This window comes from Chenopodium album, chromosome 12 (genome assembly GCF_948465745.1).
Source record: "Chenopodium album chromosome 12, dcCheAlbu1.1, whole genome shotgun sequence".
Lineage (NCBI taxonomy): Eukaryota > Viridiplantae > Streptophyta > Magnoliopsida > Caryophyllales > Amaranthaceae > Chenopodium > Chenopodium album.
In genome coordinates this window covers 298,441-326,062 of record NC_137845.1, presented here as the reverse complement: position 1 = coordinate 326,062, position 27,622 = coordinate 298,441, and the positions used below count along the sequence as shown (strand labels likewise).

General features: G+C 33.9%; 3 protein-coding genes across 5 annotated transcripts; all 3 read left to right on the top strand.

The window, feature by feature from the left end:
* Nucleotides 1-5,494: 5,494 nt before the first annotated feature.
* LOC145569929 (beta-galactosidase 1-like) lies at nt 5,495-12,303 on the top strand. 3 transcript variants are annotated; one of them, XM_081628894.1, is made up of 20 exons: nt 5,496-5,981; nt 6,113-6,208; nt 6,372-6,484; nt 6,624-6,690; nt 6,793-6,885; nt 7,026-7,169; nt 7,746-7,834; nt 7,927-8,032; nt 8,120-8,207; nt 8,827-8,945; nt 9,042-9,206; nt 9,367-9,539; nt 9,633-9,742; nt 10,264-10,373; nt 10,511-10,621; nt 10,702-10,812; nt 10,901-11,106; nt 11,189-11,525; nt 11,728-11,876; nt 11,969-12,303. In XM_081628894.1, exons 1-19 carry the CDS (start codon nt 5,796-5,798, stop codon nt 11,836-11,838), a joined length of 2,535 nt encoding a protein of 844 aa, XP_081485020.1. In that variant the 5' UTR covers nt 5,496-5,795; the 3' UTR covers nt 11,839-11,876; nt 11,969-12,303. The 3 variants fall into 3 exon arrangements, with proteins under 3 accessions (XP_081485021.1, XP_081485020.1, XP_081485022.1); XM_081628895.1 differs by having other exon boundaries at nt 5,495-5,981; nt 11,728-12,303; XM_081628896.1 differs by lacking the exons at nt 5,496-5,981; nt 6,113-6,208 and adding an exon at nt 6,238-6,255.
* A 776-nt stretch (nt 12,304-13,079) lies between these two features.
* LOC145569930 (beta-glucosidase 44-like) lies at nt 13,080-17,665 on the top strand. Its single transcript, XM_081628897.1, has 11 exons — nt 13,080-13,328; nt 13,519-13,577; nt 15,450-15,525; nt 15,623-15,694; nt 15,781-15,868; nt 15,976-16,228; nt 16,346-16,461; nt 16,544-16,758; nt 16,849-16,880; nt 16,968-17,070; nt 17,218-17,665. The coding sequence occupies exons 1-11, from the start codon at nt 13,118-13,120 to the stop codon at nt 17,487-17,489; spliced, it is 1,497 nt and encodes a 498-aa protein (XP_081485023.1). The 5' UTR covers nt 13,080-13,117; the 3' UTR covers nt 17,490-17,665.
* A 3,409-nt stretch (nt 17,666-21,074) lies between these two features.
* On the top strand, nt 21,075-26,463 carry LOC145571446 (uncharacterized). The gene is made up of 6 exons (XM_081630480.1): nt 21,075-21,769; nt 24,395-24,447; nt 24,756-24,843; nt 24,923-25,021; nt 25,698-25,825; nt 25,924-26,463. Exons 1-6 carry the CDS (start codon nt 21,170-21,172, stop codon nt 25,958-25,960), a joined length of 1,005 nt encoding a protein of 334 aa, XP_081486606.1. The 5' UTR covers nt 21,075-21,169; the 3' UTR covers nt 25,961-26,463.
* Nucleotides 26,464-27,622: the final 1,159 nt, after the last annotated feature.

The following is a 27,622-nucleotide window of genomic DNA, read 5'->3' as shown; positions in this document are numbered from 1 at the left end:
CACGACTATTAGCAATTTTACTGCCATGTCAACAATTGAACAATATATTAGAGAATTTTGATACTCCATATGATTTGAAATCAAAACTCGTATATATATTCATAATCAATCGGTTTTTAGATGAACATAATTGTGATATCGGTCATGCAAACATTCAATAGAAAAAGCATCCCAGCCTTAACATTAAAAATAGGAAAATTTGTCAAAAACAACCTTTTAAAGTGTCTATTTTATCAAAAACAACCTTTTAAATTTTTTTTTGCAACTTCAGACCACATTAAATTTTTTTTTTACCAAAGACAACCTAATGCTAGTTTTCGGCGTTGACTCTATTTTTCTGATGTTGACCACGAGTGTGTGAGGCACGTGACTTCATACATTGCCAATTATACCCCTTTTCCCTCCAATTAACTCATATTAAAACCCTTCAAAGTGACAAATTACTTTGAGAGAGGAGGGGATTTAGTACGAGTGAATTGAAGGGAAAGGGGTGTAATTAGCAATATATGAGGTCACATGCCTCATACACTCGTTGTCAACATCGGAAAAATAGAGTCAATGCCGAAAACTAGCATTAGGTTGTCTTTGATAAAAAAAAATATAATGTGGTCTGAATTTGTAAAAAAAATATTTAAAAGGTTGTTTTTAATAAAGTGAACACTTTAAAAGGTTGTTTCTAACAAATTTTCCTTAAAAATATGAGGCATACAATAATTTGTGTAGGGATAAGGCAGATTATCATTATTTGAATTGAGAAGCCTAGCTCAATCCTTTGCATATGAATTAGTGGATCCAACTAAGGAATTTTGGATAAGCATGCAACCTAAGACTACCCTTGAAGATGTGGGACAATATTGTCTGTCCAATAATGTAGGAGGATTGTTGCCCTCAATCTTTGATATTTTTTTATTAACATTTATTATTTCCCCACCTCCAAATTAATACAAGTATATAAAATATATGTAAATGAAGTTCCATGTTGCTTTCTTTTTGTTTGGATAGACTATAGAGTTTATATATCCATATTCCAAATTTATAAGATGTAATTACCTTTAATTAAATATGGGGACCTTAATGCTTCCATTCATAAATAAAATCGGCAAATGTACTAGATGTAGAACTTTCCATTTAGTATGATAATGTAATATATGTACTTACTTACTATTCAAAAAAAAAAAATTATCACTTTCTTTGATTTAAAATATATAAGTATCAAGTATTACTGTAGGTTTATTTAAAATAAATCAAACAATTTTTTATCCACAAAAAAGTAAGTAATGTATAGAATAATGGTTATGGACTAGTGAGATAATAGATTAGTGGATAATTAACTTTGTAACAATTTATTTACTAGTATTTATTTTTTTGCTTTTATTTTTTACTCCGGTTCTTTACCATCCCAAAATTCCCAACAATATTGAATATTGATACTATAATTGAGGTCAAGAATAAAGTGGAACAAAATTTTGTGACTAAAACTTGGATAATGTGGAATCACCTTAGCCAACAATTCTAGATATACACATTATCACATATGGCTGCACTACCATGTTTTTTTTACCATAATTATTTATTACTGTATTTCATTATTAAAATTATGTGAGGACTGCCTAATTGAGTTATACCACACCAATATTTCCAAGTTCCAACCTTCAGTCTTATGAAGTAGATTAAGGAATATAAATATTATTAGTTTAATCATGTTTAATTATATTTCCAAATACATATACGTACTGGTCCATATGTGCTCATAACCTACCACTTCATGAGCCTCATTTGGATAAAAACAAGATTATATTGATATTTTTTAAGTGTCGGCAAATGTTGAATCTTCATATCAACTTAAAGACAGGCTTTTAACTCTTCTTTATATTATTTTATAAAAATTATTTGTATTACACTTTGATTATTATTATATCCTTCCGATCCATAACTAGATTTGGAAATGAGATCCTTAGCCTTTTGAATACTAAATGAAAGATTGAGTTCTTCATCATCAGTTCATTTGTGGGGATAAAACATAGGTCAGGTAATGTTCAATTTAAAGGCAAACGGTCGTATATCAAACAAACGAGTTGAAGTTGAGTCGGATGTCAGTTGTTACAAAATACAATATTATATTAGTAGTAATAATACATAATTGGCAACCTGAGGAATAATACTTTGCATATAATTAAACAAACAAATTAAAATTGTGTATATGAATAGTATTAAAAGTCAACTAAAAAAGAACAATCGATGAAATAGATCAAATGAATACTTTTTTTAGAATGTCCACCCGGTTTACCAGATCTTAGCTCCGACTACATTCGGATCCGACTTGAGTAGCACAATTGGCTTATGGTGGGTGAGTCTCCCAACAAGAATTTTTGCATACGGTGAGACTCGAACCTGAAGACCTCCCTTAAGTGACATCAAGTTGTTTACCACTAAAGCCAACTCTAGTTGATTAGATCGAATGAATACTCGGTCGTAATATATTGTATACTGATTGATACCGATAACCACAAGTCACAGAGTGGTAGTTGCTAATTAATAGTAGCCGGTAGCCAACTACTAGCCAAGGTACATGCATGATAGCTATAGTTAATCAAACATAGATACTGTATGCATATAGATAAGATCATAATCAATAAGTTTAATTAATTTATACATTAACTGAAAAGGTTTTGATTTGATTAGCTCGTGAGTCTTGCTTACAACTTTATGGGAGGGTCAATTGCATGACAACTGGAGATGATATTGATACTTGCAAATTATGTAAAGATGGAAATTAGTACAGTGGGAATAATACATCTTTTACAATTATTATGATAATGTTTTAGAGTCATCATCATATACTTGGTGTCGTGGTGTGTTATATTTGTTGTCATAATATATATCCTCTATATTTTTTTACTTCTAATTACAAAACAGTAGTTGGGTTCAAATTATGTCCTGAGTCATTACATGGAAGTTGCATTTATACGTTAATTCATGACTCGATTTTCTATTACATACTCGTAATTTAATATATATTATATTGCCATTCTTTACATATTGATAGTTTGTTATAAAAAGAAGAACCTAAAATATACTTCGTACAATACTTCGTAGTACATAACTTAGGGCCTGTTCTCTTCGGCTTAATTTCAGTTCAATTCAATTCACTTTAAATCCTAATTTCCTTCTCTCATAAACAGTTCATTTCATCTCTATTTAGTTCAGTTCACTTCAGCTTCTATTTTCCTTCTCTCATAAACAATTCATTTCAGCACTATTCAGTTCAATTCAGTTGAGCTCCTAATTTCCTTCTCTCATAAATAATTCATTTTAGCTTTATTCAGTTCAGCTCCTAATTTCCTTCTCTCATAAACAATTCATTTCAGCACTATTCAGTTCAATTCAGTTGAGCTCCTAATTTCCTTCTCTCATAAATAATTCATTTTAGCTTTATTCAGTTCAGCTCCTAATTTCCTTCTCTCATAAACAATTCATTTCAGCTATTCAGTTCAGTTCAACTCCTAATTTTCCTCTCTCATAAACAATTCATTTCAGTTCAGCTCCTAATTTCCTTCTCTCATAAACAATTCATTTCATCTCTATTTAGTTCAGTTCAGCTCATCTCATTTCAGTTAATCAGACTAAGCCCTTAGTAGTAAGGCATGTAGTGCTAATAATTGAGATTGCATATTTAAATCCTATCTAGACAACATTAACGTCATATTGAACTATAATACAGTAGTGTACCATGTAAGGAGTATTAATTGGAGTACTTAGGAGTAGTAATTAATTAAAGATTAAAAACATGAAAACTGATGATCCTAGTAATTGAGCCACGGTACTGTCGTTCACTAGTATGTTGACCAACAATGGGAACAAGAACAACTTTAGGACATTGGACCGTCCAAAATAAAACTTGTATGTCAAAAAGTGGCACCATAACTTATTAACTTCCCACAATATAATGTTAATAACGTTTGTTATTTGCCTATTTGGTAAGGAGGCAGATTCTCATTCGCTATAACAAAAAAGATCAAAATAAAGTATGGAAGTGGTAGCGTACAAGCATTTTTAATTTTGGGGATTAAGTGATGATTGAATTCATGGTATTATTCTACTTTCTTTAGTGGATTTTCGTCCACTTTTCTAGAATATATGCATATTGGTGATTTTGGTCCTCAATTATGTACCTAATTAATTCGGACATAATGATAATTGTACAATTGATCCTTTATGTTTGTTTGATGATCGAATTACCATAATCTAAGGGTCTGTTTTGATTGACTGAATTAAGCTGAACTGAATATTTTACGAGAGAAGGAAATTAAGAACTGAACTGAACTGAACTTATTGGAGTTGAACTGAACTGAAAATAAGCTGAAGAGAACAGACCCTAACTTTATTATAATCCAATAAAAACCTTAATTTTAAAGTAGTTTTATATTATACTTGTCTCATTATACTACGTCTGTTAAAGGTTAAAAGGGGTATTTGGGATTAAATGAATATAAAGAAAGAACAATTATAAAATGAAAAGATAAAAAAATATACTAATAAATAAGGTACTAAGTAGTATACTTTACACCTGTATTGTCTAAGGGCCTGTTCTCATTGACTGAACTGAACTGAACTGAACTCAGCTGAACTGAACTGAACTGAAATGAAATGAATATTTTATAAAAGAAGGAAATTAGGAGCTGAACTGAACTGAACTGAACTGAATTTCAACGTAAGAGAACAGGCCTTAAGTTCATGTAAATCATGGAGACTTATAACCAACGAAGATTAGTGATGGCCAAAAGTGCCCAAAACCCTTGACAACGGCGATTATTGCCTAATTAATCAACCAAAACAAATGCAAATGATTTACTAACAAACAAAAAAAAGTGTTACATGCCACACTCGACGCATTGGCAATTTTCTTATTATCATCATCATCATCAATAATGCACCTTCTACTCGCATCTAATTACCTAACAGATTGAAGGGTACCCTATTCAACTAATTAGTACCAGTAGGAAATTAAAGTTGCATGGTTGAGGTTCACATGCAAGTTCATGATCATTGATTTCGTACAATACTTGGAATATTTCTTAGCGTCTCTTTATTACTTGTGTATCAAAAGTTCCGTTGTTGCTAGTTTTGGGTTTACTTTGACTTCGATTTACAGTGGTGTGCTAACTAGATCAATAGATCTTTGGTGGTTGAGATTAGTAGTGGTTGTTATCTAAAGAAAAGATACAAAATAATGTGTTTTTGTAAATTCATTAAAAGAAGATTAGAACAATCTTAACAAATCCCATTCTGTTTTCTTTACCGCCATTATTTTTCAAAATTATTAAAAATGATTAATGTTTTAAATAACGAAAAAGCAATAGAAATAAATTCTATAATTGGATGATTCTCCGCATAGAAGTATGGCCAAAATCTGGGACCCAAAAGTAAAAAAATTCCCAATTTCACATTTTTCTACAGTCTTGCACCCCATGAGTGTATAAAAGCACCTGCAAACTTTCCTCAATTATCAAACTTCACAACAAATTTGATTTTTCCCAAATCAAACAATTTATTTTAAAATCCCAAAAAAAAAAAAAAAGGAAAAGGCAGAAAAAAAAAAGCAGAGAGAAAAAAACATTCACAGCTGTGTTTCATAGACTAGTGTCTCACTCTTTTTCATACACCACTTTCTCTCTCTAAACAAGCATCGAATAAAGTGATCCCATAAAAACACAAAAGAAATTGCCAAAATTCACAACTTTGTGTCACTCTTGCTCAACTTAAGCAAGAAAATTTAATAAAATTTGTAATTAAAAATGCAGGGCATTAAAAATACCTCATTTTTAAAGTTCATGCTCTGTATTTTCTGGGCATTTTTGGTCTCAAATTTGTTATCAGTTGTAAATGCAAGTGTTGGGTATGATCATAAAGCTATCATCATTAATGGACAAAGAAAAATTCTTATTTCTGGGTCTATTCACTATCCCAGAAGTACTCCTGAGGTTAGATATTTTTCTGGGTTTTTTTTGTTAAAAAGTTTCTATTTTTGGTGATTTCTACATTTTGGGTATTTGTTTTTGCTGAATATCTGGAATGGGTTTTTGATTTAATCTTATTTTTATAATTTTTGCAGATGTGGCCAGATCTTATTCAGAAGGCTAAAGAAGGCGGGTTAGATGTAATACAAACCTATGTTTTCTGGAATGGTCATGAACCTGAACAAGGAAAGGTTAAAAAAAAAAAAAAAAAAAAAAAAAAAAAAAAAAAAAAAATACTGTAAAATTTTAATCCTCTTGTTATTAAATTAGTGTTTAACATGTTTACATAAAATTCGACTCACTTTCCATTTGAGTCCGTTCCACTAAGATTCAGTATAATTGTGTGTTTTTCAGTACTACTTTGAAGATAGGTATGACTTGGTGAAATTCATCAAGTTAATTCACCAAGCTGGTCTTTATGCTCATTTGAGGATTGGACCTTATGTTTGTGCTGAGTGGAACTTTGGGTAATTTCTTGTTACCCTTTTACCTTTTTCTGTTCTTTTTTTACTGTTAAAGATTTTGTCTAAGGAAGATATTTTATTCCTTCAATATTCTTCTACTATGTCTTTCGGTATTTAATTTAATTTAATTTTTCTTTTTTAGGGGGTTTCCTGTTTGGCTGAAGTATGTTCCAGGCATAAATTTCAGAACAGATAATGGGCCTTTTAAGGTTAGCTAAGACTCATTGTAATTAATTGCAATGTTTGTGTTATTATTTTGATTAATTGTTTAGTAAGTTTGATTATAATATCATTACATTGTTTTTATTAAGGCTGAAATGCAAAGATTCACAGAGAAGATTGTAAACATGATGAAAGCTGAAAGATTATTTGAGACACAAGGCGGTCCAGTTATTCTGTCACAGGTATATACAATATATTTGTATCTATATTGGTTTTTCACTTTCATTCTGTTATCAGTTTACTTGATTCGGGATGCTTGTGAACTCGAGACTGTTTGAATCGAAATCGAGCTTAACTTCTTTGTATCGAATGTTCGTGGCAGATTGAAAATGAATATGGACCAATGGAGAATGAACTCGGTGCTCCTGGAAGAGCTTACACTGATTGGGCAGCCAAAATGGCTTTGGGTTTAACTACTGGAGTCCCATGGGTCATGTGTAAGCAAGACGATGCTCCAGACCCTGTCGTAAGAACTTTCGAAACTTTTTTTAACTTTGAATGATTGTTTTGTACATATAATTAGAGAGCTTCCTAATTTAATCGTTTTTGGTGCCTCTTAAGGCTGCTGATATTGTGGTTGCTACTTCACTGTCGTAGTTGTCTCCTTGTGCTGCCTGAAAATGCTGTTATTATTTATGTGGCATTGCACATGGGCTTAACTCGGTTCATTCCAATATTTTATCAGTCCTTAGGCTTGTTGTCTACATAATTTTGTTTGGATGCATTGAGTATTATGACAACAAATTAATGACTCTTGTAAATTGGACCTTTCCTCGTATTGTTTATTATCCTGTCTGATCTTGATAATATGAAAGTGAGTAAAATAGAATATGAATTTTGTTTTCTTAGTATTGGATACTTCAATGTTCAAACTACTTTCATTTTTAATCATATTTATATACCCTAGTCATGATTATATAACACGCTTAGGTTGATGACAGTATCTAGGGCTAGCATGTTGACTTTTTTTTTTTTTTTTTTTTATTTTTATTTTATTATTATGATACTTGTTTCTATAGCTTAACCTGCATGTCTATTGCAGATTAACACTTGCAATGGCTTCTACTGCGATTACTTCACTCCAAACAAGGCTTATAAACCAAAAATGTGGACAGAGGCTTGGACAGGATGGTGAGATACTTGATATTTATAACACATTCAAAATGTTAATGAATAAGCTTCATAACATATATTTTACAAGTACATTTTCATTTTGCTTTCAGGTATACGGAATTCGGAGGTCCAGTTCCTAAGAGACCAGCTGAGGACTTGGCATTTGCCGTTGCTAGATTCATACAGAAAGGAGGATCTTTTGTCAATTATTATATGGTGAGCTAATTTATTTTGCTGTTTACCAGCTGAAAACTTTCATATCCTTCTGTTTTCTTTGCATATGATTCAATACTTTTTATTCAGTATCATGGTGGTACGAACTTTGGCCGAACTGCTGGTGGTCCTTTTATTGCTACGAGCTATGACTATGATGCTCCTCTAGATGAATTTGGTATGCCTTTCTATTCATCTTACAGAATGTGCTCTGTAAAAATTAGACTAATTGACCTGAATGAATGGAAGAGTATATTCCCAGTAAATCAGTAACATTACTTTTTCTATGTATACGTAGAGACAAAAGGGTGCTAGTATTCCCTGAGTCAATCTAGCTCCAAAATAATTCTTTTTGCAAATTGAATACCAGTATATGCTAATCAATTACAGTGACTCACGTTCTAGTAATGTTCTTTTCTGTCTAATATTGTATCTCCTTCCAATCTTGCATCATGTGTATTAATATGAATTATAAGATGCAAACGCATAATAGATGTCTAGGTAATCGAGGTAGTTGTGGATGTCAACAATTGGATTTTCATGTGCTAGTCTATGCTTACAGTTATAGGAATATGCATATAAGCATTTAACTCTCTATAGGATAATGACATGATTTTGCTTGTTCTATTGACTTATCGAATGATATGAGTGATCAATTTTATCCTTGATACTTTTAAGGGTAAGATGAGGTGCAATTACAAACAAGCGCCTTTGCTTGAAATTATGGGCCTTTTCTGATGTTTTAAACCTGCTGTTCAGAGAAATTGCTAAACAGTAACTTTTCTTCATATTTTTAGGATTATTACAACAGCCAAAATGGGGTCATTTAAAGGATTTGCACAGAGCAATAAAACTTTGTGAGCCAGCTTTAGTTTCCAGTGATCCAACAGTGATCCGGTTAGGGAGCAGCCAAGAGGTTAGCTTTCTATTCACCTGCTGTTCACACTTGATAATATCCCTTTTTAGTGTAACACTTTGTAATAACTTTCCTCCCCATTGATTATTCATGCAGGCTCATGAATTTAAGTCAAAATCTGGAGCTTGTGCTGCATTCCTTGCCAATTATAACGCAAAATCTTATGCAAAGGTGGCATATGGGAATAATCACTACAACTTGCCTCCTTGGTCAATAAGCATTCTTCCTGATTGCAAGAACACTGTCTTCAACACTGCAAGGGTGAGAAAAGTTTCTTTAACTTAGTTTAGACAAAAATTGAAAGGATGGGGATGAAAAAGTTGTTCAAAAGCTATCATATTAAGATTACTGTTTACTTACAAGTGTATTACTTGTATATGCATATCATGCCACGGCATTCAAATTTATTATCTTGTTGCAGATTGGAGCACAGAGTGCACAAATGAAGTTCACTCCGGTTTATCAACACTTTTCTTGGCAATCATATAACGATGAGACAGCTTCAACTGATGACAGTGCCTTTACAATGATGGGGCTGGTGGAACAAATTAATACCACTAGAGATATGACTGACTACTTGTGGTATATGACTGAGTAAGTACATTTGCACTCTAAACTTTTATGTTTTTGTTGAAATTTCTGCAGTCATTATTAGATATGTCTCTTACTTATGAATTATCCTGACAGTGTCAAAATTGGCCACAACGAAGGATTTTTGAAGGGTGGAAAGTCACCCGTTCTTACTGTGATGTCAGCTGGGCATGCTTTGCATGTTTACATCAATGGTCAACTAGCTGGTAAGAAACTTCTTTCATATTATATATCCAATGTCAATTACCATAGCACATCATACGATTATAGAATCTTATTTCATGGACAGAAACAACAAGTATGTGGAGGGTTCAATCACTCTCTATTCCTTTATGCTCTGACCATTAGTCATCATTTATGTCAGTTAATCACCATATCATATCAATATACTCCTACCATACTATTACGGCATTGTTCCAATCCTTTTAAGGAATCATGACAGAGGGTTCAATCACTCTCTACTCCTATATGCTCTGACCATTAGTCATAGTCATCATTGATGTTAGTTAATTACCATATCATATCAATATACTCCTACCATACTATTACGGCATTGTTCCAATCCTTTTAAGGAATCATGGCAGAGAAGACGGAATCATACATGTGCAATATGCAGTCAGCTGTATGCAACAAACTAATACAATTGCAAGCCTTGTCCACTTGTAGTTGACAGTTGATGTTTCTTAGGGTAATTTGCTGAACATTCATTGTTTCCATTTTGTGGCAGGTACTGCCTATGGAAGTCTTGAAAATCCTAAGATAACCTTTAGTGAAGGTGTGAATTTGAGGCCTGGAATTAACAAGATTGCACTACTAAGCGTTGCTGTCGGGCTACCAGTGTGTTCTCTGTTGCTTGTGCTCATTGGTCATAATTGTCTTACACATGCACAGAAATATGTCGATTACATTTATGCTTTCCATGATATAGTCTCTATATTGTTGATTAACACTCCATGTTCTGTTTTTGTGTTCAGAATGTTGGCCCACATTATGAGCGATTCAATACTGGTATTCTCGGTCCTGTTTCTTTAAATGGTCTGAATGAGGGGAGGAGAGACTTGACATGGCAGAAATGGTCGTACAAGGTTAATCCTCTTGCTGTACGAGTTTACCCTTTTGTTGTTTCTTTTATTTAATTTTTCTAATTCTAATGGCCTTCTATCAGATTGGAATGAAAGGTGAATCTTTGAGTCTTAATTCCCTCAATGGTGCCAACAATGTTGAGTGGGTTGAGGGAAAATTTCTTGCTCAGAGGCAACCGCTTACATGGTATAAAGTGAGTATTCAAACCTTTGACGACTTTCATGAATACTTCAGTAATGACAATACAGCATGAGTGATGTTATTTTGTTTAATGCTCTCAGACGACTTTCAATGCTCCACCTGGTAATGAACCCCTTGCATTAGATATGGGTGGCATGGGTAAGGGTCAAGTATGGATTAACGGACAGAACATTGGACGTTACTGGCCTGCTTATATAGCAAAAGGTTCATGCAGCGATTGTAGCTATGCAGGCTATTTTACCGAGAAGAAATGCTTAAGCTACTGTGGAGATGCTTCTCAGAGATGGTGAGTAAACCTCTTAAAATATTCAAATAATCTCGTAAAATAATGCTATGTTAGACTCATAGGATTTTTTTTTTTCTTCCAGGTATCACGTTCCTCGATCTTGGCTGAAGCCAGCAGGTAATTTGATGGTAGTATTTGAAGAAATGGGCGGAGATCCAAACTGGATTTCTTTAATGAAAAAAGAAACAAGCAGTATATGTTCTGAAATGAATGAGTGGCAACCAAACCTTGTGAACTGGCATTTGAAATCTTCTGGGAGGATTGACAAACCATTGCGGCCAAAGGCCCACCTATGGTGTACTCCTGGGCAGAAGATTTCATCGATTAAGTTTGCCAGTTTTGGGACGCCTGAAGGATCTTGTGGAAACTTCAAACAAGGAAGCTGTCATGCGCACAAGTCCTATGATATTTTTCAAAGGGTAAGCTTACACTGGAGTAGCTACTTTTTTACAAAAATGCTATCTTGGCCATCTTTATCGAGCCATCATCCGAGTTGGAGAATCTTGCTTTCCTTCTTTAAATTCCAATCTTTTTCTCCCCAAGTTATGCTGGTTTGTGACAAACCTATGAAAACATTTATCTTCACTTAACTAATACTAGTATCTTCTCTTTTTGTGACAGGAATGTATTGGTCAGGCAGGTTGTGCTATAACAGTTGAACCTGAGCTTTTTGGAGGAGATCCATGTCCAAATTTTATGAAAAGACTAGCAGTCGAAGCAATTTGCAGTTGACGTGCCTAGCTAGTTGTTTTGACTTACACGAGTCAAAGGTGCAATAAAATTCTCCAATTCTTTCCATATTTAAGTTTTGATTTAGTAATCTTCCTTAATTTATTGTCCTTCCATACCATCTCCATTTCAGCTTTTGACTTGAGTGAAGCTGTACAAACTCTGCGACACACATTAGTCCAAAGCTTGTACATAAACTAGATGTTTCCTCCATTGTTGTGTGGGCTCAAAAAGGAGCGCCAATGTTAGTAACTTGAATCAACTCCCATAAATTGAGGGAGACGGTTCTAGCACATTGAGATGTTAATAGGAATCCATGTGCTATACATATGACCTATTAGATTGTGTTGAATCCTGTTCCAATTTCAAGATGAAATTCCTAGTAAGAGGCAATTTTTCATTGCTTCCATTTTGTTGTAACACCACTTAACGCGTTTATATGTAGTTTCATTTATGATTCTTTCTTAATCCATCTGTTCCTTTTTTAATAACCGAAATCCCTTAGTTAATGTACAAAGTACAATCTTGTCAAGAAATAAAAAAGATACAAAGTACAAGATTTTGAAGGAATATTAAAGCTTACTTATATCCTCTCTATTATCCAACTTAATTTCAGCAACTTAGATTTTGAATAACAATGCACGTTATAGTGAGTGTTCCTTGTTTTTTTTTCATCCCAATCACAATTCTAATTTCAAACCAAACAAAAGATTAACAGGATAAATATAATATTCCGTATTAAGGATAGTGTGATGGGATATAAATAGAGATTAAATTCCTCTTTATTCTACCAAAAATAACACATACATATAGATTACGCCTTGCAAAAAGGAGAGAATTAATAAAGATATACAATCAAGTGCCAATTATTCTCAGCTTACATCCAACTCATACCAAACAAAGATAACATGATTATTTCCTTATTATGCACACTATTGTTTTAAACGATATTTATAATCTGTATTCTTATTTCACCCTCTTATCCCGCATATATTCTCATTCGCACCCTTCAAACAGCCTATCAGAGTAGAATAAAGAGTAGGTGAGGCATGCATGATGAAGCATGGTTTAGCAATGATCTCGTCCATGTAATATTGTGGGTGGGACCAAAATCAGATTTGGCCCAAAAAAATCTTAGCGAAGCTCTTCTGTCCATTATTGGCACACGCATTAAAGCACAATATCTTTTTGAACTCTTTCAACAAGTCCTATAAATTGCCCACTTCTTTGCCTACAATTATTCAAACCTTAGCCGACACTAAAATAACATCATTCTTTTACAATGATAAATTTCTCATTATTATTATGTTCACTTCTTAGTCTCCTCGCAACACTTACACTCGCTACAAAATTTGACACCGGTGGGTTAAGCAGAAAGAGCTTCCCTAAGGGATTTGTTTTCGGTACCGCGACGTCTGCGTACCAAGTTGAAGGCATGGCTCATAAGGATGGCCGTGGCCCCAGCATTTGGGATGAATTCATCAAAAAACCCGGTACGTTTATTTCCTTGTTCGCCATTTAGTCTATTACTATCTATTAGTCCTTTGGTTTAAAATTAATACGTGTACGTACATACTTTGCAATTGTTATGGGTTTATATTTTGTCGACAATGAAAGTAGTGTATCATCAATTAGTCAATCATTTATGAAATAACGTTGTTCGTTGTATGTGGAAATAAACAGGAATTGTGGCTAATAATGCAACTGCTGAGGTTACAGTGGACCAATATCATCGGTACAAGGTCAGTTATTGCTGCATGTGAATGTTGCTCTTAAGTCTTGACCCCTCGCCCTTTCTGTTTTTCATGTTAATGTTACGAGGCGAGCACCAATGCAATGTCATCCATCAATAACTCCTAATATAATAATGCAGGCGGGATTTGATTTAATGTTTAAATTACAAATTTATAGTAATTTAATCAGCTAAATTACGGAATAATTTGCATCCACATGTTCAGCTCAGCTGTCCTTAAGATTATACAAAAAGGACATTAAAAAAAAATGCTGCCATAAAAAAGATTTGAGTAAGCTAAGTGTACAGTTGTTTTTTGGACCGATGTTGTTCATGATTCTCATTTCTCACCACGTCATGGAGAAATGGACTTCATTCCATTTCCATACATAACAAGTTAAGGAACTAATAACACGGGTGCCCATAAACGCCCAACGTTGTTATTATTAGATATTTAGATGTAAGTATAATTTTCTTGGTTTTACTGCGTTGTATAATGTCGGTTAGGTGGTAAATTAAATAAATTAACTACTCAGTACAGAGTACTAAATTGGCTGATTGGATCCTATTAAAAAAATATTTTTGTAATTGGTATGTACTATACACATACACATGTAACATGTTAATATGAAAATGTAAGTTATGTGTACATGGAGTCTAAATAACAATGGGAGTAATTTTATGTAATAATCATTTAAAAGTATATTGAATTATCAGCAATAATTATGGATACAATAAATTTTTAAGAAACATATATATTTAGTTGGAAACTAAAGATCACATTGGTTCTATCTCCCTAATTAAGTGTAATCATGATTTTATTACAATTATTATCTAAATTATCTTAATCCCTATCCTCTATGGCTCTATCCACCACCTCATATGATCATATATGGTGTTTATATTAAATTTGAGAAAATAAAGTATGCAAATACAATCCTAAAGATAGATAATAACGAGCTAAAAAAAAGAAAGATACTACGTAGTTAATAAGGAGCTAAAAACATAAAGTATAAAAGATATCATGCATTCCTTAAAAAATAGTGTATTAAATTATCAATAATATACAAAGTATCAATTAAACATAGTAAATCTTCAAAAACATTGAGATGATTCTATTTGGTAACAAAATCTCATACAACAAATTAACGTGGAGTAGGTAAACTGTGCGAAAACGTACAAAATTAAATGAGACACTTTGAAATAATAACGGAGTAAAAGTACTGTAGTAAACACGATCCAAAAATAAGCTGTTGAAGCTCGAAAATATGGGCCATTGGTGTTTGCCCTTATTATTGGCATTTGTCAAAAGAAAATGTAGTCAAATTTGTATTTAATCTTTGATGTTGATTCTTTAAAAATTCACGTGAAAGGTTTCAAGTCAAATATTTATTCTAGTCACTTTTTTCGCAAGTTTTTTTTAATTAAATTTTTTATCGGGTTAGAACAAAAAAGGAAAACGATTTTTTTTTTTTTTTTTCATTTTTATTTGTCTACTTAATTTTATGAGTGTGACTGTGTGAGTGTGAGTGTGAGTGTGAGTGGACCATTCTTATTATGAATCCTATTGATATCTATACTCTGGTTACATAACTTTTACCTTTAAGAATTTTCGATATATTCATATAATCTACTTTAAAGCAAATTAACATATTGTTCTTATATATATGTATTGGCTAAGTTATCCATTGACACTACATTGTTACCAACAATGCTCTTGATTTTAAATAAGTACTAATAAGTTCATTTACACGAGTATTAACAATTCTCACGGTGCAGTGAAAAATATTTCTAGTTGATTAATTAGCCTTTAGTTTTTTTAAAAAATAATGTAATCAAATCAGCAATTCAGCTAATTAAAATATTTCTCTATTGCGCGCAGGAAGATATCGATATAATGGCAAACCTTAACATGGATGCATACCGTTTCTCAATCTCATGGTCACGTATTTTTCCAAGTGAGTACAAAAATGTTCTATTAATCTTAATAAATAAAGTTTATTATTTTTGCGTTATGGAATAACTAACAATCTTTTGATTCATGATCCAACGTAGATGGTACCGGAGAAGTGAACTGGAAGGGAGTAGCATATTATAACAGACTAATCGATTATTTGATTAAGCGAGGTACGTTTATATTATATTCGTGGCGTCTCTGATCAAATATTTATCAAGGTACTAAACTAGAGTTTCATGATCTTCGTTGTATGTAGGCATAACTCCGTACGCAAATCTTTATCATTACGATCTCCCTCTTGCCCTCGAGAAGAGATACCTGGGTTTGCTTAACCGGAGAGTTGTGTATGTAACGATTTTAGCGTGTTCATTGTTCTGAAATAAACGGTTTAATGAGCTATAGTACAATGAAAAATTGATGTTATGTTCCATGCTTGTCTTTGTACATGCAGGAAAGATTTTGCTGACTATGCAGATTTCTGTTTTAAGACATATGGAGACAGAGTGAAGAATTGGATGACCTTCAACGAGCCTAGAGTTGTGGCCGCGCTAGGGTATGATAACGGTTTTTTTGCTCCAGGAAGATGTTCCAAAGAATATGGTAACTGTACTGAGGGGAATTCAGGTACAGAGCCATATATTGCAGCTCACAATTTGATTTTATCTCATGCTGCTGCAGTTCAAAGATACCGGGAAAAATATCTAGTAAGTATTTTTGCACTTGTTAGATGGCTGGTAATGCTGGTGGTTTGGGTATGTAGGCAATGTAGCATAGATAGTACAACATACTGGAAGCCTCAATTGTCTTATTTCGTGTTGTAGGCGAAACAAAAGGGAAGAATTGGTATTCTGCTTGATTTTGTGTGGTATGAACCGCTTACAAGAGGAAAGCAGGACAATTATGCAGCTCAACGAGCACGCGACTTTCATATTGGATGGTAAAATCCTTTTCCTTATTGTTTTAATTTGTGTATATTAGTCTTACAAAAAGTAGCTCAATTTCGTAAAATACATGTATAGGTTTATACATCCGATTGTGTATGGAGAATATCCAAGAACAATGCAAGATATAGTGGGAGATAGGCTACCGAAATTCACACCAGAAGAGGTGAAGATGGTTAAGGGGTCGATGGACTTCGTGGGAATCAACCAGTATACAGCTTATTACATGTATAATCAACTAAGCAAGCCAAAGACGCCGGGCTACCAAGAAGACTGGCATGCTGGATTTAATTGTATGATAATTATTATAGCTATTTTGATGTTCTTTTTCTACTAGTATATATTTTCGTTACATAATTGTTTCATGTTGGTGATTGCTGCAGTTAGTAAAAATGGTGTCCAAATTGGTCCCAAGGTAATTATCTGCAACTCTGTATGTGTACACAATCCATAATGCTAGGCGCAATCATATACAACAATTGTTTTTTCTTTATTTTTGTAGGAAAACTCATACTGGCTTTATGAGGTACCATGGGGTATTTATAAGGCGATTAACTACATAAAGGAGCAATATGGCAATCCCACAGTCATTCTGTCTGAGAATGGTAATAATAAGCCCTGTTATTTATCTACTCCGAAGTTACTCATAATTGTTTCTTCAACTTATGTTACGAGTATAATTGAACAACATTTTTTGTATAAGAAGTTGAGAAGCAGTCGATAAAATAATTACATATGTGTTTGAACTGCAGGTATGGATGACCCAGGTAATGTGACTCTTCCAAAAGGATTGCACGATACGAAAAGAATTCATTACTATAGAAGCTACTTGCTTGCACTTAAAAAGGCCATTGATGAGGGAGCAAACGTTGTTGGCTATTTCGCCTGGTCATTAGTCGACAATTTCGAATGGAGATTGGGTTATACTTCACGATTTGGTATAGTGTATGTTGATTACAAAGACCTTAAAAGATATCCAAAGATGTCTGCTTATTGGTTCAAGAACTTGCTTCAAAGAGGCTAGATTAAGTCGAGGGTGTTGTGCGTAAATGCTTATGCTTTGTAACGTTTTGTATGACATTTGCAAAATGTAATATGTAATGAATGTTTAAGTTGAATAAAGATGTACTCTACTTTAGACCATTTATTTTGGTCCTCTTATAGCTTCATCAAATGGCATCAATTTTTTCTCTCGCACAATTGACACATTTTTGTTACATATGAAGTGTAAATTTGAATTTTTGCTTAATCTCTAATAATTGAAGTGCGTAGCAAGTGTTTGGGAGATTGTAGTTTGGAGACAGTTAAAGGCTAGCAACTCTCCAAATAACAAACAGGGCATTTGTCTCGAGTCGCAGGACCAGAAGGGATGAGGCAGGCCCAAACACTACACACTACACACTACACACTACACACTACACACTACACATGCGTGCTGCAGAAAGACTACTCCGCATCTTCACTAAAATGGTCCCATTTAATCTGTACATCAGTCACTGATGAATAATCAGCATTTTGTAGATGTTTCCTTCAATTTGGTATTTTGTTTTTCAAAAGTAGCTTCACATGTAAATTGTAGGTACATAAGTGTTGCCCTCTTCACTGTTTAAGGACCATATAGTATAGTGCATGCACAACAGCGCATTAACATTAGAATATCGAATCCAAACGCTACGCATGCTGCATAACATGTCCTAACTCCTACTTCAGGATAAATGAATAAGACAATTACAAGTGTCACTTCAGTAGATATTTTCATAGGAATATACTAATCCTAATATCTTAAATTTCATTTACTATGATCCAGAGTATGTAGAGTTGTAGACTGTGTACATTATTTTAACATGTTCTAGATTGACTTCGTTATGTTAGATTATTAATTGCGCATCGTCGTTGATAACTTTTTACCAATGAGGCAATCAGCAAATAGCAAATGAAAAGAAATTCATTGTTAAATAACATCACAACCACCTATTTTTTTTCTTTCTATATTGTTGATTAGACTGTTAGATCATAATATTTCGTGTCAAAAGCTATGCTTTTACTATTGATGTGAATCGAGTCCCCATTCTTATAACTATCTTTATTGCTTTATTTAGGTATTCTCTTGGCTTTATCTTACTTTTAAAGTGGGGGTTTTACAAGTGAGTTTTTAATAATATTTTTATTATTTTCTTAGTAGTAGTTATGGGCCCTTAGGCTTTCAAAGTTGTGTTAATTAGTTAGTGGGCTATCTTGGTTCATTAATTAATTATTAGGAATTTTATCTACTTTACTTGCGGAGCAAGTAGGATGATTTATTTTTCTTATATATATTAGTTGTATGTCAATTATTTTGGTAGGATATTTTATAATAAAAAGTTTATTGAGCTTTTGCTTGAAGAGAACTTTGTCAAGGTTCAAACTAGTTGTTAACTATGGTTTTGGGATCGTTGCTCCTAAGATCAAACTTAGAAGCCGTTGCCTTCTAAGACTATCCTTCGAATTTCCTTCCATCAAATTAAAACTGTCAAAAATACACATCAAATTGATATCAAGAGCCAGGTTTGTGAGTCTCCCGACTTGCACGATCTTGTGTACTTCGTCTTCGAATCTGGAAGTACTCCGTAAGTATTACAAGTACAAGAGCTACGTAATTCTAGCGTTAGTCGGTGAATTTGTCTTTTAGTGCACATTGAATTCTTGATTTACTTGCTGCAAAAGTGCGAATTATAAGTGGGTGGAGTTAGTGCTTTTGTGACGATCGTATTATTGTTTAGCAAATAAAAACAAATTAATTTTAGTATTGAAGATTTATTTTTATTCCGCATGCTATTACGATATTAGAGTGCTGCACTGCTGCGTGAGTTGTTACTCCTTGACCATATTATTATCAGGCTTTATTGGATTAGTCTACGGTTCTTGTCTTTTAATACAAAGCCATAATTTTCTGAATATTTCGACATCATGAGTACTTTAACAAAGGAAGATCTAGATAATATGCTTGTTGATATGATGAAAATTTTTAATGCGAGTCTTGAACGAATGAATGAGAAAATTGAAAAGAGTACGTAAGAAATTGCTCAAACCAATCAAAGGGTTGAAATTTTGTTTACTCAAGTGGTTGGGGAAGGAAGAATAATCAACAATGAACAACCTAAGGGAGTCATGAGAAATTTTTCCATTGACAATGATCGAGATTTGAAGTTGTTGGAACTTCCGGAATTTACAGGTGATGGGGATGTTGAAGTCTTTTTAGATTGGGTTCGTCAGATGGAAAAGGTCTTTGACTACAAAGGGTTTGATGAGCAAAAAGCCTACAAGGTTGCAAACCTAAAACTGACGAGATATGCTTCTCTATGGTTTGAGAATTTACGTGCCATGAGATTGAGAGAAGATGAGCCACGAATTAATACTTGGAGTGAGTTGAAGAGACAATTAAGGAATGGTTCCTACCACGGGAATTTATCCAAGATCAATTCTTGAAGTTGAATCATCTTGAACAAAAGAGTCTTAGTGTTGCCGAATACACTAAAGAGTTTGTGAAATTGTGCATGCTTTGTGATTTGCAGGAAAAAGAGGAGATGAAGATCGGACGATACATAAAAGGGTTGACACCTTTGATATCTCACAAGGTGGAAACATCAAATTATGTGTTTTTTTGATGATATCTTAAGGTTGGCAGAGAGATTTGAGAAGCATGAGAAAGAAAAGAAAACTTCTTATTTCAAAGAGAGGAAGTCATTCTTTAATGGTGAGAATTCGAATCGACAATAGTGCTCCTAACTCTAACAATTCGAACAATGAAGGGAAGATGATTGTTGTTACTCCCGAACAAGCTGCATTGGCGAAAAAAGTTTGTTTCAAGTGCCAAGGTGTAGGACACATTGCTAGAGATTGTGGCAACAAAGTGACGGTATCCAAGAAGGAATATAGAATGTTGTTGGCTTATCTTGACCAAGAAGAGAAAGAGAAGGAGAGTGCATGTTTGCTCAATACAGAGGAAGAATTTGATTTTGAAGAGTTTGAGGGTCAAGAAAAGATTACTCCTAAACCTGTACATCACCATATTGGTATCTTAAGGAGAGTTTTGCATCACCATATTGGTAAAAAGTGAGGATATTTTAGGAATTTTATTTTTTTATTATAAAAAGATGTTAACCATGGTTAAATATTAAGTAAATTGCTTCATTAAGTTCACCATTGAAAATTATAATAAATTAAAGTTTACTAAGGATAATAAGAATTTTTGCAATTTACTACTGAGAAAATTAAAAAGTTTAGTGCTATCATTGAAAATTTCTCTTGTTTTTTTTAAAAAACCTCAGTTTATTATTGGAGATGTTGGGAAACTCACATATTGTCTATATTATATGTAGAGTACTACATCGTACATATGACTGATAATAAAAGATATTGACATACGTAACGTAAGTACGTAACTGAACTAGTTGGTACATCTGGACTCTATCGGATTTGGAGAATTAAGGTAGACCCAATTATAAATCGTGGACTCGGGGTACGAAAAGTACAAAAAACAACTTTGATTAATTTAATTAGCGAAGTCCACCAACCTTAAAACCGCATTCAAAAGACGAGATTAATAGATTTTCTGGAACAAAAACAAAACAGTTCTTTAGTACTAGAATCAGTACCCTTTTTTCTGCCCTATATTCTCTCTCTAAAATCTGGAAATTCTTCAGATAAACCAGTGTAACTTCATCAATGGCGGCTTCTTTCAGTTGTCCTCCTTCTTCTTCTACCACATTTCATCCTGTTTACCCATTTTTGCCAACCCTATACTTGCTACTATCTTTCTCTCTCATCTCAATTTCAATTCTCATTTTCTCCATTTTCAAACGACTCAAAAGAGCAGAGGAAGAAGATGACCCACCATCTCAAACCTCCATTTCTAACCTCGAACTTTCTCTCTCTAAATTTTCAGATAAAACCCTAAATGTCCATGAATTGAATCCAACCCAATTGAATCAATCAATCCTTTTGGAGGTCTCACCTTTGAAATGCCCCAAATGGGATGCTCTGTTTCCGAGTGTCCAATTCGGGTCGAATTCGGATCATTCCGGTGGAGAAGATGAAATTGAAAGGAATAAGAAGAAGAAAAAGAGGAAGGGGAAGAAGAAGAAGCAGAAGCAGTTGGAAAATGGAATGGAGAGAGAAAATAAGGGTTTGGGTTTGTTAGATAAGGAAAAATTAGTGTGTTTTTACCCATTTACATCATCTTCTAGTGTTACTCAGAGGAAGATCAAACAACAATATGATCAGCTTGTTAAGTCTCAAGAATCCAAAGGACTAACATTAGCTCAGGTTTTTGAATTTCTCTCTTAATTTTTTTTATCTGAATTTTCTTTTGAGTTAATGTTTGACTTATTTTGATGATAATGACTGATGATGATTAATATGACTGAATTAAAATAGTTTGGATTAAGCATTCGATTGTTGTTCGTGTTTCGTTGTTGTTTCAAGTACGGAGTAGTGGTTAGTGTTGTTAATGTTGATTGTATTAGCTTTGATCATTATTGAAGTCGAAAATTTGTACTTCCTCTGTTTATTAATAGTTGCATCATCTCGACAAGAAACGTTAGCCAATGCACTTCTTTGACTGTTAATATTTCTAACTACTTTTATAAATTTTATAAAAAATTATATCTTGGAAACATATATGGAGATTAACCCAACAATAATGGAAAAAAGGTAATTTTTGGGACTAAGGCTTTGTATTCAGTATTAATCCAGGTTACATTTCTGGATGAATTATTATCTTCTATGGCTTTGGTTGAACTGCCATGTGTATTATGTAATTATTTAAGTAATGATCTTGTGGTAGTTGCACCTGCTTTTGTTGAGTGGAGAAGGTTTAATGCTAACACATGTTAGTGATCTTAGGCGATTGATTTACGAGCAAAAAATCAGTCTGATGTTGGGATTTAGATAAAGAGACTTGTAGCCTTGTAGGTTATTGTGATTTGTCTCACTTTGAATTATTAAGCAGAATCTCAAGCTTTAGATATGCGTTGGCCTTTTACTCTTGCAAGCGACTATCATCTGTTAGGCTTCAAGATAATACATCTAATGAATTTAATGGGTGTTAATTAGTTTCTTGTTCGGATTTATGTTTTCAATTCTCATTGCTGCTATCATCAACTTGGATGAAACTGTTGTTGAGTAGAAAATTTCAGTACAATGTGCTTGAAACAATGCTTATTAGAAATGAAGAGTCCGGGTGTCATACCCATGTCCAAGTGTCGAGGGTCTGACACGGGTACGTAAGGTGAAATGAAGAGTCTGAGTAACATAGCATAGATTATGTATAGTCTGAAAGAAGAAAATAATACCTACCTAGCTAACTACCTCTTCGACTTTATTTTCAAAAGTCAAAGTTTAACAAAAAGTATTGTTAGGGTTAGAATTGGAGCTGGCAACTTCGGCTTATTAGAGTTTCACCACTGAATTGGCTGAATAACAAAATCCTTTATCATAAAGCACCACAAGGGTTAGTCTTTGCCACGAAGGGGGAAGATGCAAGAAAATAATTTAGGAGCCATCGTCCATGAGAGAAACTTTGTTTAAAAGAAATGTAAGACATGTAGAAACCAAAATGAGTGGAAGGCAGAAGCTGTGCCCTAAGGTGAAAGAATGTTTCATCTAATAGAATATCTCATTACTCACTATTAGAAATATAGAAATTCCTATTAGCTAAGCAGGCTCCCTGAGATCCAACATTCTTTGGCTGCGATAGATAACAGTACCTGATGTGATTCAGTTGGAATACCTTGTTGTCTAAAAAACAATCTCAATAAGCTATTTTAAGATTATATGGTCCTCTATGATGTTGCACCCTCTTTATCACAATATTATTAGGAGTATATTACCTGGAGTTGTATTGGTTCTGTGAAAGTTATACTGAATACCACATCAAAGCTAACTGTTTAAACCACTTACACTTGTTTCTGTCACTAGAATCTTAAGGCCAGAGGGGGGCATTTCTAAATAATTCTGAGTGATTTTGATTTTCAACTTAAGAGGAGATAGAAATTGATGACTCTTCCATTCTCTCATGAATGTACATTTTAATTATGTTTGCAGTGTTGAGTTTTTAATCCATGCATCATTTTGCAGATGTTAGTAAGGTAGTTATAATGTCTTCCTATTTTTTTTCCCTTGGGGCCTTGGGAAGTGGGGGTGGGGAAGGTTCCATCACTTAGTATTAGTGGCAGGGATGGGGTGCTGTGATCTGCTCTTGTTGTATAGATCATTTGGTCAACATTGTTGGCCTCTTCAAGTTGAAAATGTTGAACTTGAAACCTCATAGTAAATGGTATAAAGTCTTGCTGAGGACATGTGCAAGCCTGTGCAATATAGGCTCTTCCAGGGGAAATTGGGAGCAGCTTGATGATATTGAGGAGGTTATAATATATGTGTATGGAATATGGATTGTTATCATCAAACAATATTTATCTTGCAAGCCATGCCATATGCTTGTATTTTGATTATTTGATTTGTGTCCAAGCTGCCAAGCAGGTGAACATGTATGAATTGCTTGTGGGATCTGTGGTCTATATATGTTCATGTGCCTATTTGACTTGTGATAGTACATGCATGTCATCTTATATCTCTGTAGCCTTTTGTTTTTTGAGAGCATTTCTTAGAAAATATTTCTAAAGTGAAGAGAGGTATGGATGTTTAATGAAGGCTACTCTTGTTGAACAGTTTCAAGAGTGGAAATCTTGTATATTGATGCAGATAAATTATAGTTGTACTGACAGATTGAAATTTAAGCCCGGCATACAGAACTCATTGCCATGATAAGACCTGAGAAATAATGATCTGGACTGTTACATTTTGTAATTGAAAGATGAATATGGCTAGTTTGTTAGGCAAAAAGGCTCTTTCATAATAAGTTATAATTGTGTCTTGTTTCCTAAATTGTAGGTTTGCCAGTTTGTTAACTGCCTGGTTGATGCAAAGAATGAGCTACAGCACAAGTAAGTCTTTCCAATTTATTGATTTAGGAAATTTGATTCTTCCATCCCCAGTGCCCCACCCATGACCCTGCAATTTTGTTGTTAACCTTTAGTTTGTGGCAAAGCTTGTCCTTTTATTCCTTTACTTTGGGACTAACTTGTTTTTGGACTTTAAAATGTCATGGTTCTTTGGTTTATTTTATGAAATTTTGTCTACTATTTTCAAAGAATTTATCTCATCTTCTGACACACCAAGAACACCATCCTTGTCTCCCAGGAAAAATATAAACATTATAAAAAATTGCAACCTAATGTTTTTTCTGATGCAGGTCTGAGGGCATCAAACGTAAATTTACAATAACCAAGGCCTTGATACTCAAGGCTGATAGATCCTCCTTTGACCGACTTCGACAGCAGGTAAAGAAATGACATGTTTGCAAGATGGCATGATTTGTTTATAAACTCAAATGTTAAATGATGTTTATTGTTATTCCAGTTATACAAGCTAGAGGCAGATCAGAAGAGATTAGAGGAGGATGCATTTGTTTATAACTGGCTTCAGCATCAACTTAAGCTTTCACCAGCGTACAAGAAGGTATTTTACTATTTACATGTCCTCTTCCTATCAGAGTAAGAGACTGATTCTTCTCTCTTTCTCACCTAAGGGGTACAAATGTGACACTAGAGAGTAAGAGACTGAGATATTCTAACTACCTTTTTTTTAGATTTGTATATTGCTGGTGCCTGATTCTTCTCTCATCAGAAAATTATGAGGAAGTTGACACTTCCCACTTATATATTATAGAAGACTTCCACTTATGAATATGAACTACTCCATACTATTTTGTGATTCCAATCTATTGTATTCCTTACACGCCAATCAGCTTGAAACAAAGAGGAAATAGAGGATAAATGGATAATAATAACATGTTCAAACTGCTAATTTGAGACCATATGTATCTGAAAACAGATTAGTCAGTTTGAAATGATGGTTAATAGATCAAACTATGTCCCAGAATTGCAATATCAAAAGCTGCATTCTATTTTGTTGCTCACCCTTCATTTTATGGTTCAGTTTGGATAAAAATTATGATCTTATTATCTTCGAGTATGATACTTAGAGATGTACTTCTGTCCTGTCCATCTGACATGCTTACTGTTAAATGTTGTGCATTCTAAATATATTTATATTAATTCTAAACTTCCATTTCTATGTAATAGTCTCTGGATGAAAAATGATGGGGGGATGAAATTGTATTTTCTTACTTCAGATGCTTGAACTTGGGGCTTCCATGGAGTTGAAGGCCAAATCTGGTGAACTAGTTGAAAATCCAGATACCGAGCAGAGTGATATCTCCTTTGAGGAGTTTCTAGAGCAAGAGAAAAAAGATACATTTTGGTATAGTTCTGTTCTTATAATGTTATATTGGACAGAATTCTTCAAAACGGTAGTAAATTGTGGAACTCTACTAACAAGAGATTACATGGAAATTGCAGGCAGAAATATCCGAAGCCCAAACCGTGTTCAGGTTGATCGTATCTGCTCGCATAGTCGCATTCCCTTTCCTATTATCTCCTCTAACAGCGGTGATCAGATTCACCCAATAGCAAGGTTATCATAGGTCTAGTACTGAAAGCATGCTTCCTGCAGGAGTATTTATATAAAGGCTGCTGGTGCTTCATTCAGTTTTTTTCCCCCTGAAAGTACCATGTTATCCTTATTCATGATCTATCAGTGAAAAGCCTTTATTTTTGGCACATAACTAGCAAGTTGGCTTGGAGAAAATTTCAAGAGTCAAGGCTTCTGGTATATTGTCTCTCAATACAAAACTCATGATAGTGATGACCTTTCAATACAGGTCTTATACATTTCTTTTTATGAGTGTCATGAGAAGAACCCAAGGTGAGGCTTAGGCAATTTTTCATATGCTTGCAAATAGTTTGATAACAAAGTACTAACCGAGGGGCGAGGGAAGGAGATCTTGAAACCAAATTCATTTACCTGATGCTTTAATTCACGAGCTTCTTTAATGAGTAAGTTGTACTCGAGAACATGAAAAGTAATAATTTCAGGCGTTTAGTCGCCTTATTTCACCACTCCTTGGATTTTACCCTCTAGCAAAACTTCCTAAATTCCATAGTTGGCAGTTGGCAGTTGGCAGTTGGCAGTGATGATATTCATGTGTACAAGAATTGACTTGGTCTAAACACATTTAGTCTTACCCACCTACAAATTGGGTACCAGCTCGAACTGCAACACCCTTATGCCTCTCGCTTACACACTGGATGCTACATACAAGTAGTTCATACAACACACTACACCAGCACACCCGACCAAACAAGCCTACCATACTTTCGTCATTGTTTACTGATAAAGGTCTAATAATTTCTAATAGGCGTAATAGCTATAACTCGAATAATATTGTGCCTTAAATTGCCAAAAAAAAAAAAAAAAAAAAAACCAACCAACCTTGGAGGAACCAAATAATTATCATTCAAACATACTCCGTACATGTTAAATGTATTGTTGGGGTTAGCGCAAATACTATTTTAGTTGTTTTGGCTTTAGTTTTTCTAAGAACATTTTTTGATGGTGTAAGCTAGAACTGGCAATTCTGACCCAGACCCGATGACCCGACCCATGATCCGAAATCGATCCGAAAATAGTGACCCGAAATTGACCCAAAACCCGAATCAACCCGACTCGATGTGGAATTGACCCAACCTTAACTCGAAACCCGAAATGACCAGTCCCAAAACGACCTGACCCGAGATGACCCGACCCGAGACCCAATACCCAAAGTGACCCGACCTTTAACTTAAATTAATTGACCCAAATAGACTCGAAACCCAAAGTGACCCGAACCAAAATTATCTTATACCTTAAATGACCAGAATCTATTTAAGCTAAAGACTTGACCTGAGCAAATCGAAATAGAAAAAAACCGCAATCAAACTGACTTAATTTTTTTTTATTAATTTGTAATGTGTAACAGTGTAAGTAATTTACATATTTTGAGCATTACTTTTCTCGATTTTTTCGGCCTTTTATCTCTATAAGTTATTAAAAAATTGTAAAAAGATTGAAATTTAACGACTATTCTACGGAGTTTGTCCATAAGATCCTTGGTGATGGCGGTGGCGGCGATAAAGAACGAAGATGAACAAGATGATGTTGGTGGTAGTAATGGTCCGC

Bases quoted from the DNA above. Each gene is read 5' to 3' on its own strand.
- LOC145569929 (XM_081628895.1), top strand. From the start codon at position 5,796: ATGCAGGGCATTAAAAATACCTCATTTTTAAAGTTCATGCTCTGTATT. The intron at 6,691-6,792 runs GTTAGCTAAGAC...GTTTTTATTAAG, and splicing joins CAGATAATGGGCCTTTTAAG to GCTGAAATGCAAAGATTCAC. The intron at 9,207-9,366 runs GTGAGAAAAGTT...ATCTTGTTGCAG, and splicing joins CTGTCTTCAACACTGCAAGG to ATTGGAGCACAGAGTGCACA.
- LOC145569930 (XM_081628897.1), top strand. From the start codon at position 13,118: ATGATAAATTTCTCATTATTATTATGTTCACTTCTTAGTCTCCTCGCA. The intron at 16,759-16,848 runs GTATGATAATTA...TGATTGCTGCAG, and splicing joins CTGGCATGCTGGATTTAATT to TTAGTAAAAATGGTGTCCAA. The intron at 16,881-16,967 runs GTAATTATCTGC...TTATTTTTGTAG, and splicing joins GTGTCCAAATTGGTCCCAAG to GAAAACTCATACTGGCTTTA.
- LOC145571446 (XM_081630480.1), top strand. From the start codon at position 21,170: ATGGCGGCTTCTTTCAGTTGTCCTCCTTCTTCTTCTACCACATTTCAT. The intron at 25,022-25,697 runs GTATTTTACTAT...TTCTTACTTCAG, and splicing joins TTTCACCAGCGTACAAGAAG to ATGCTTGAACTTGGGGCTTC. The intron at 25,826-25,923 runs GTATAGTTCTGT...TGGAAATTGCAG, and splicing joins GAGAAAAAAGATACATTTTG to GCAGAAATATCCGAAGCCCA.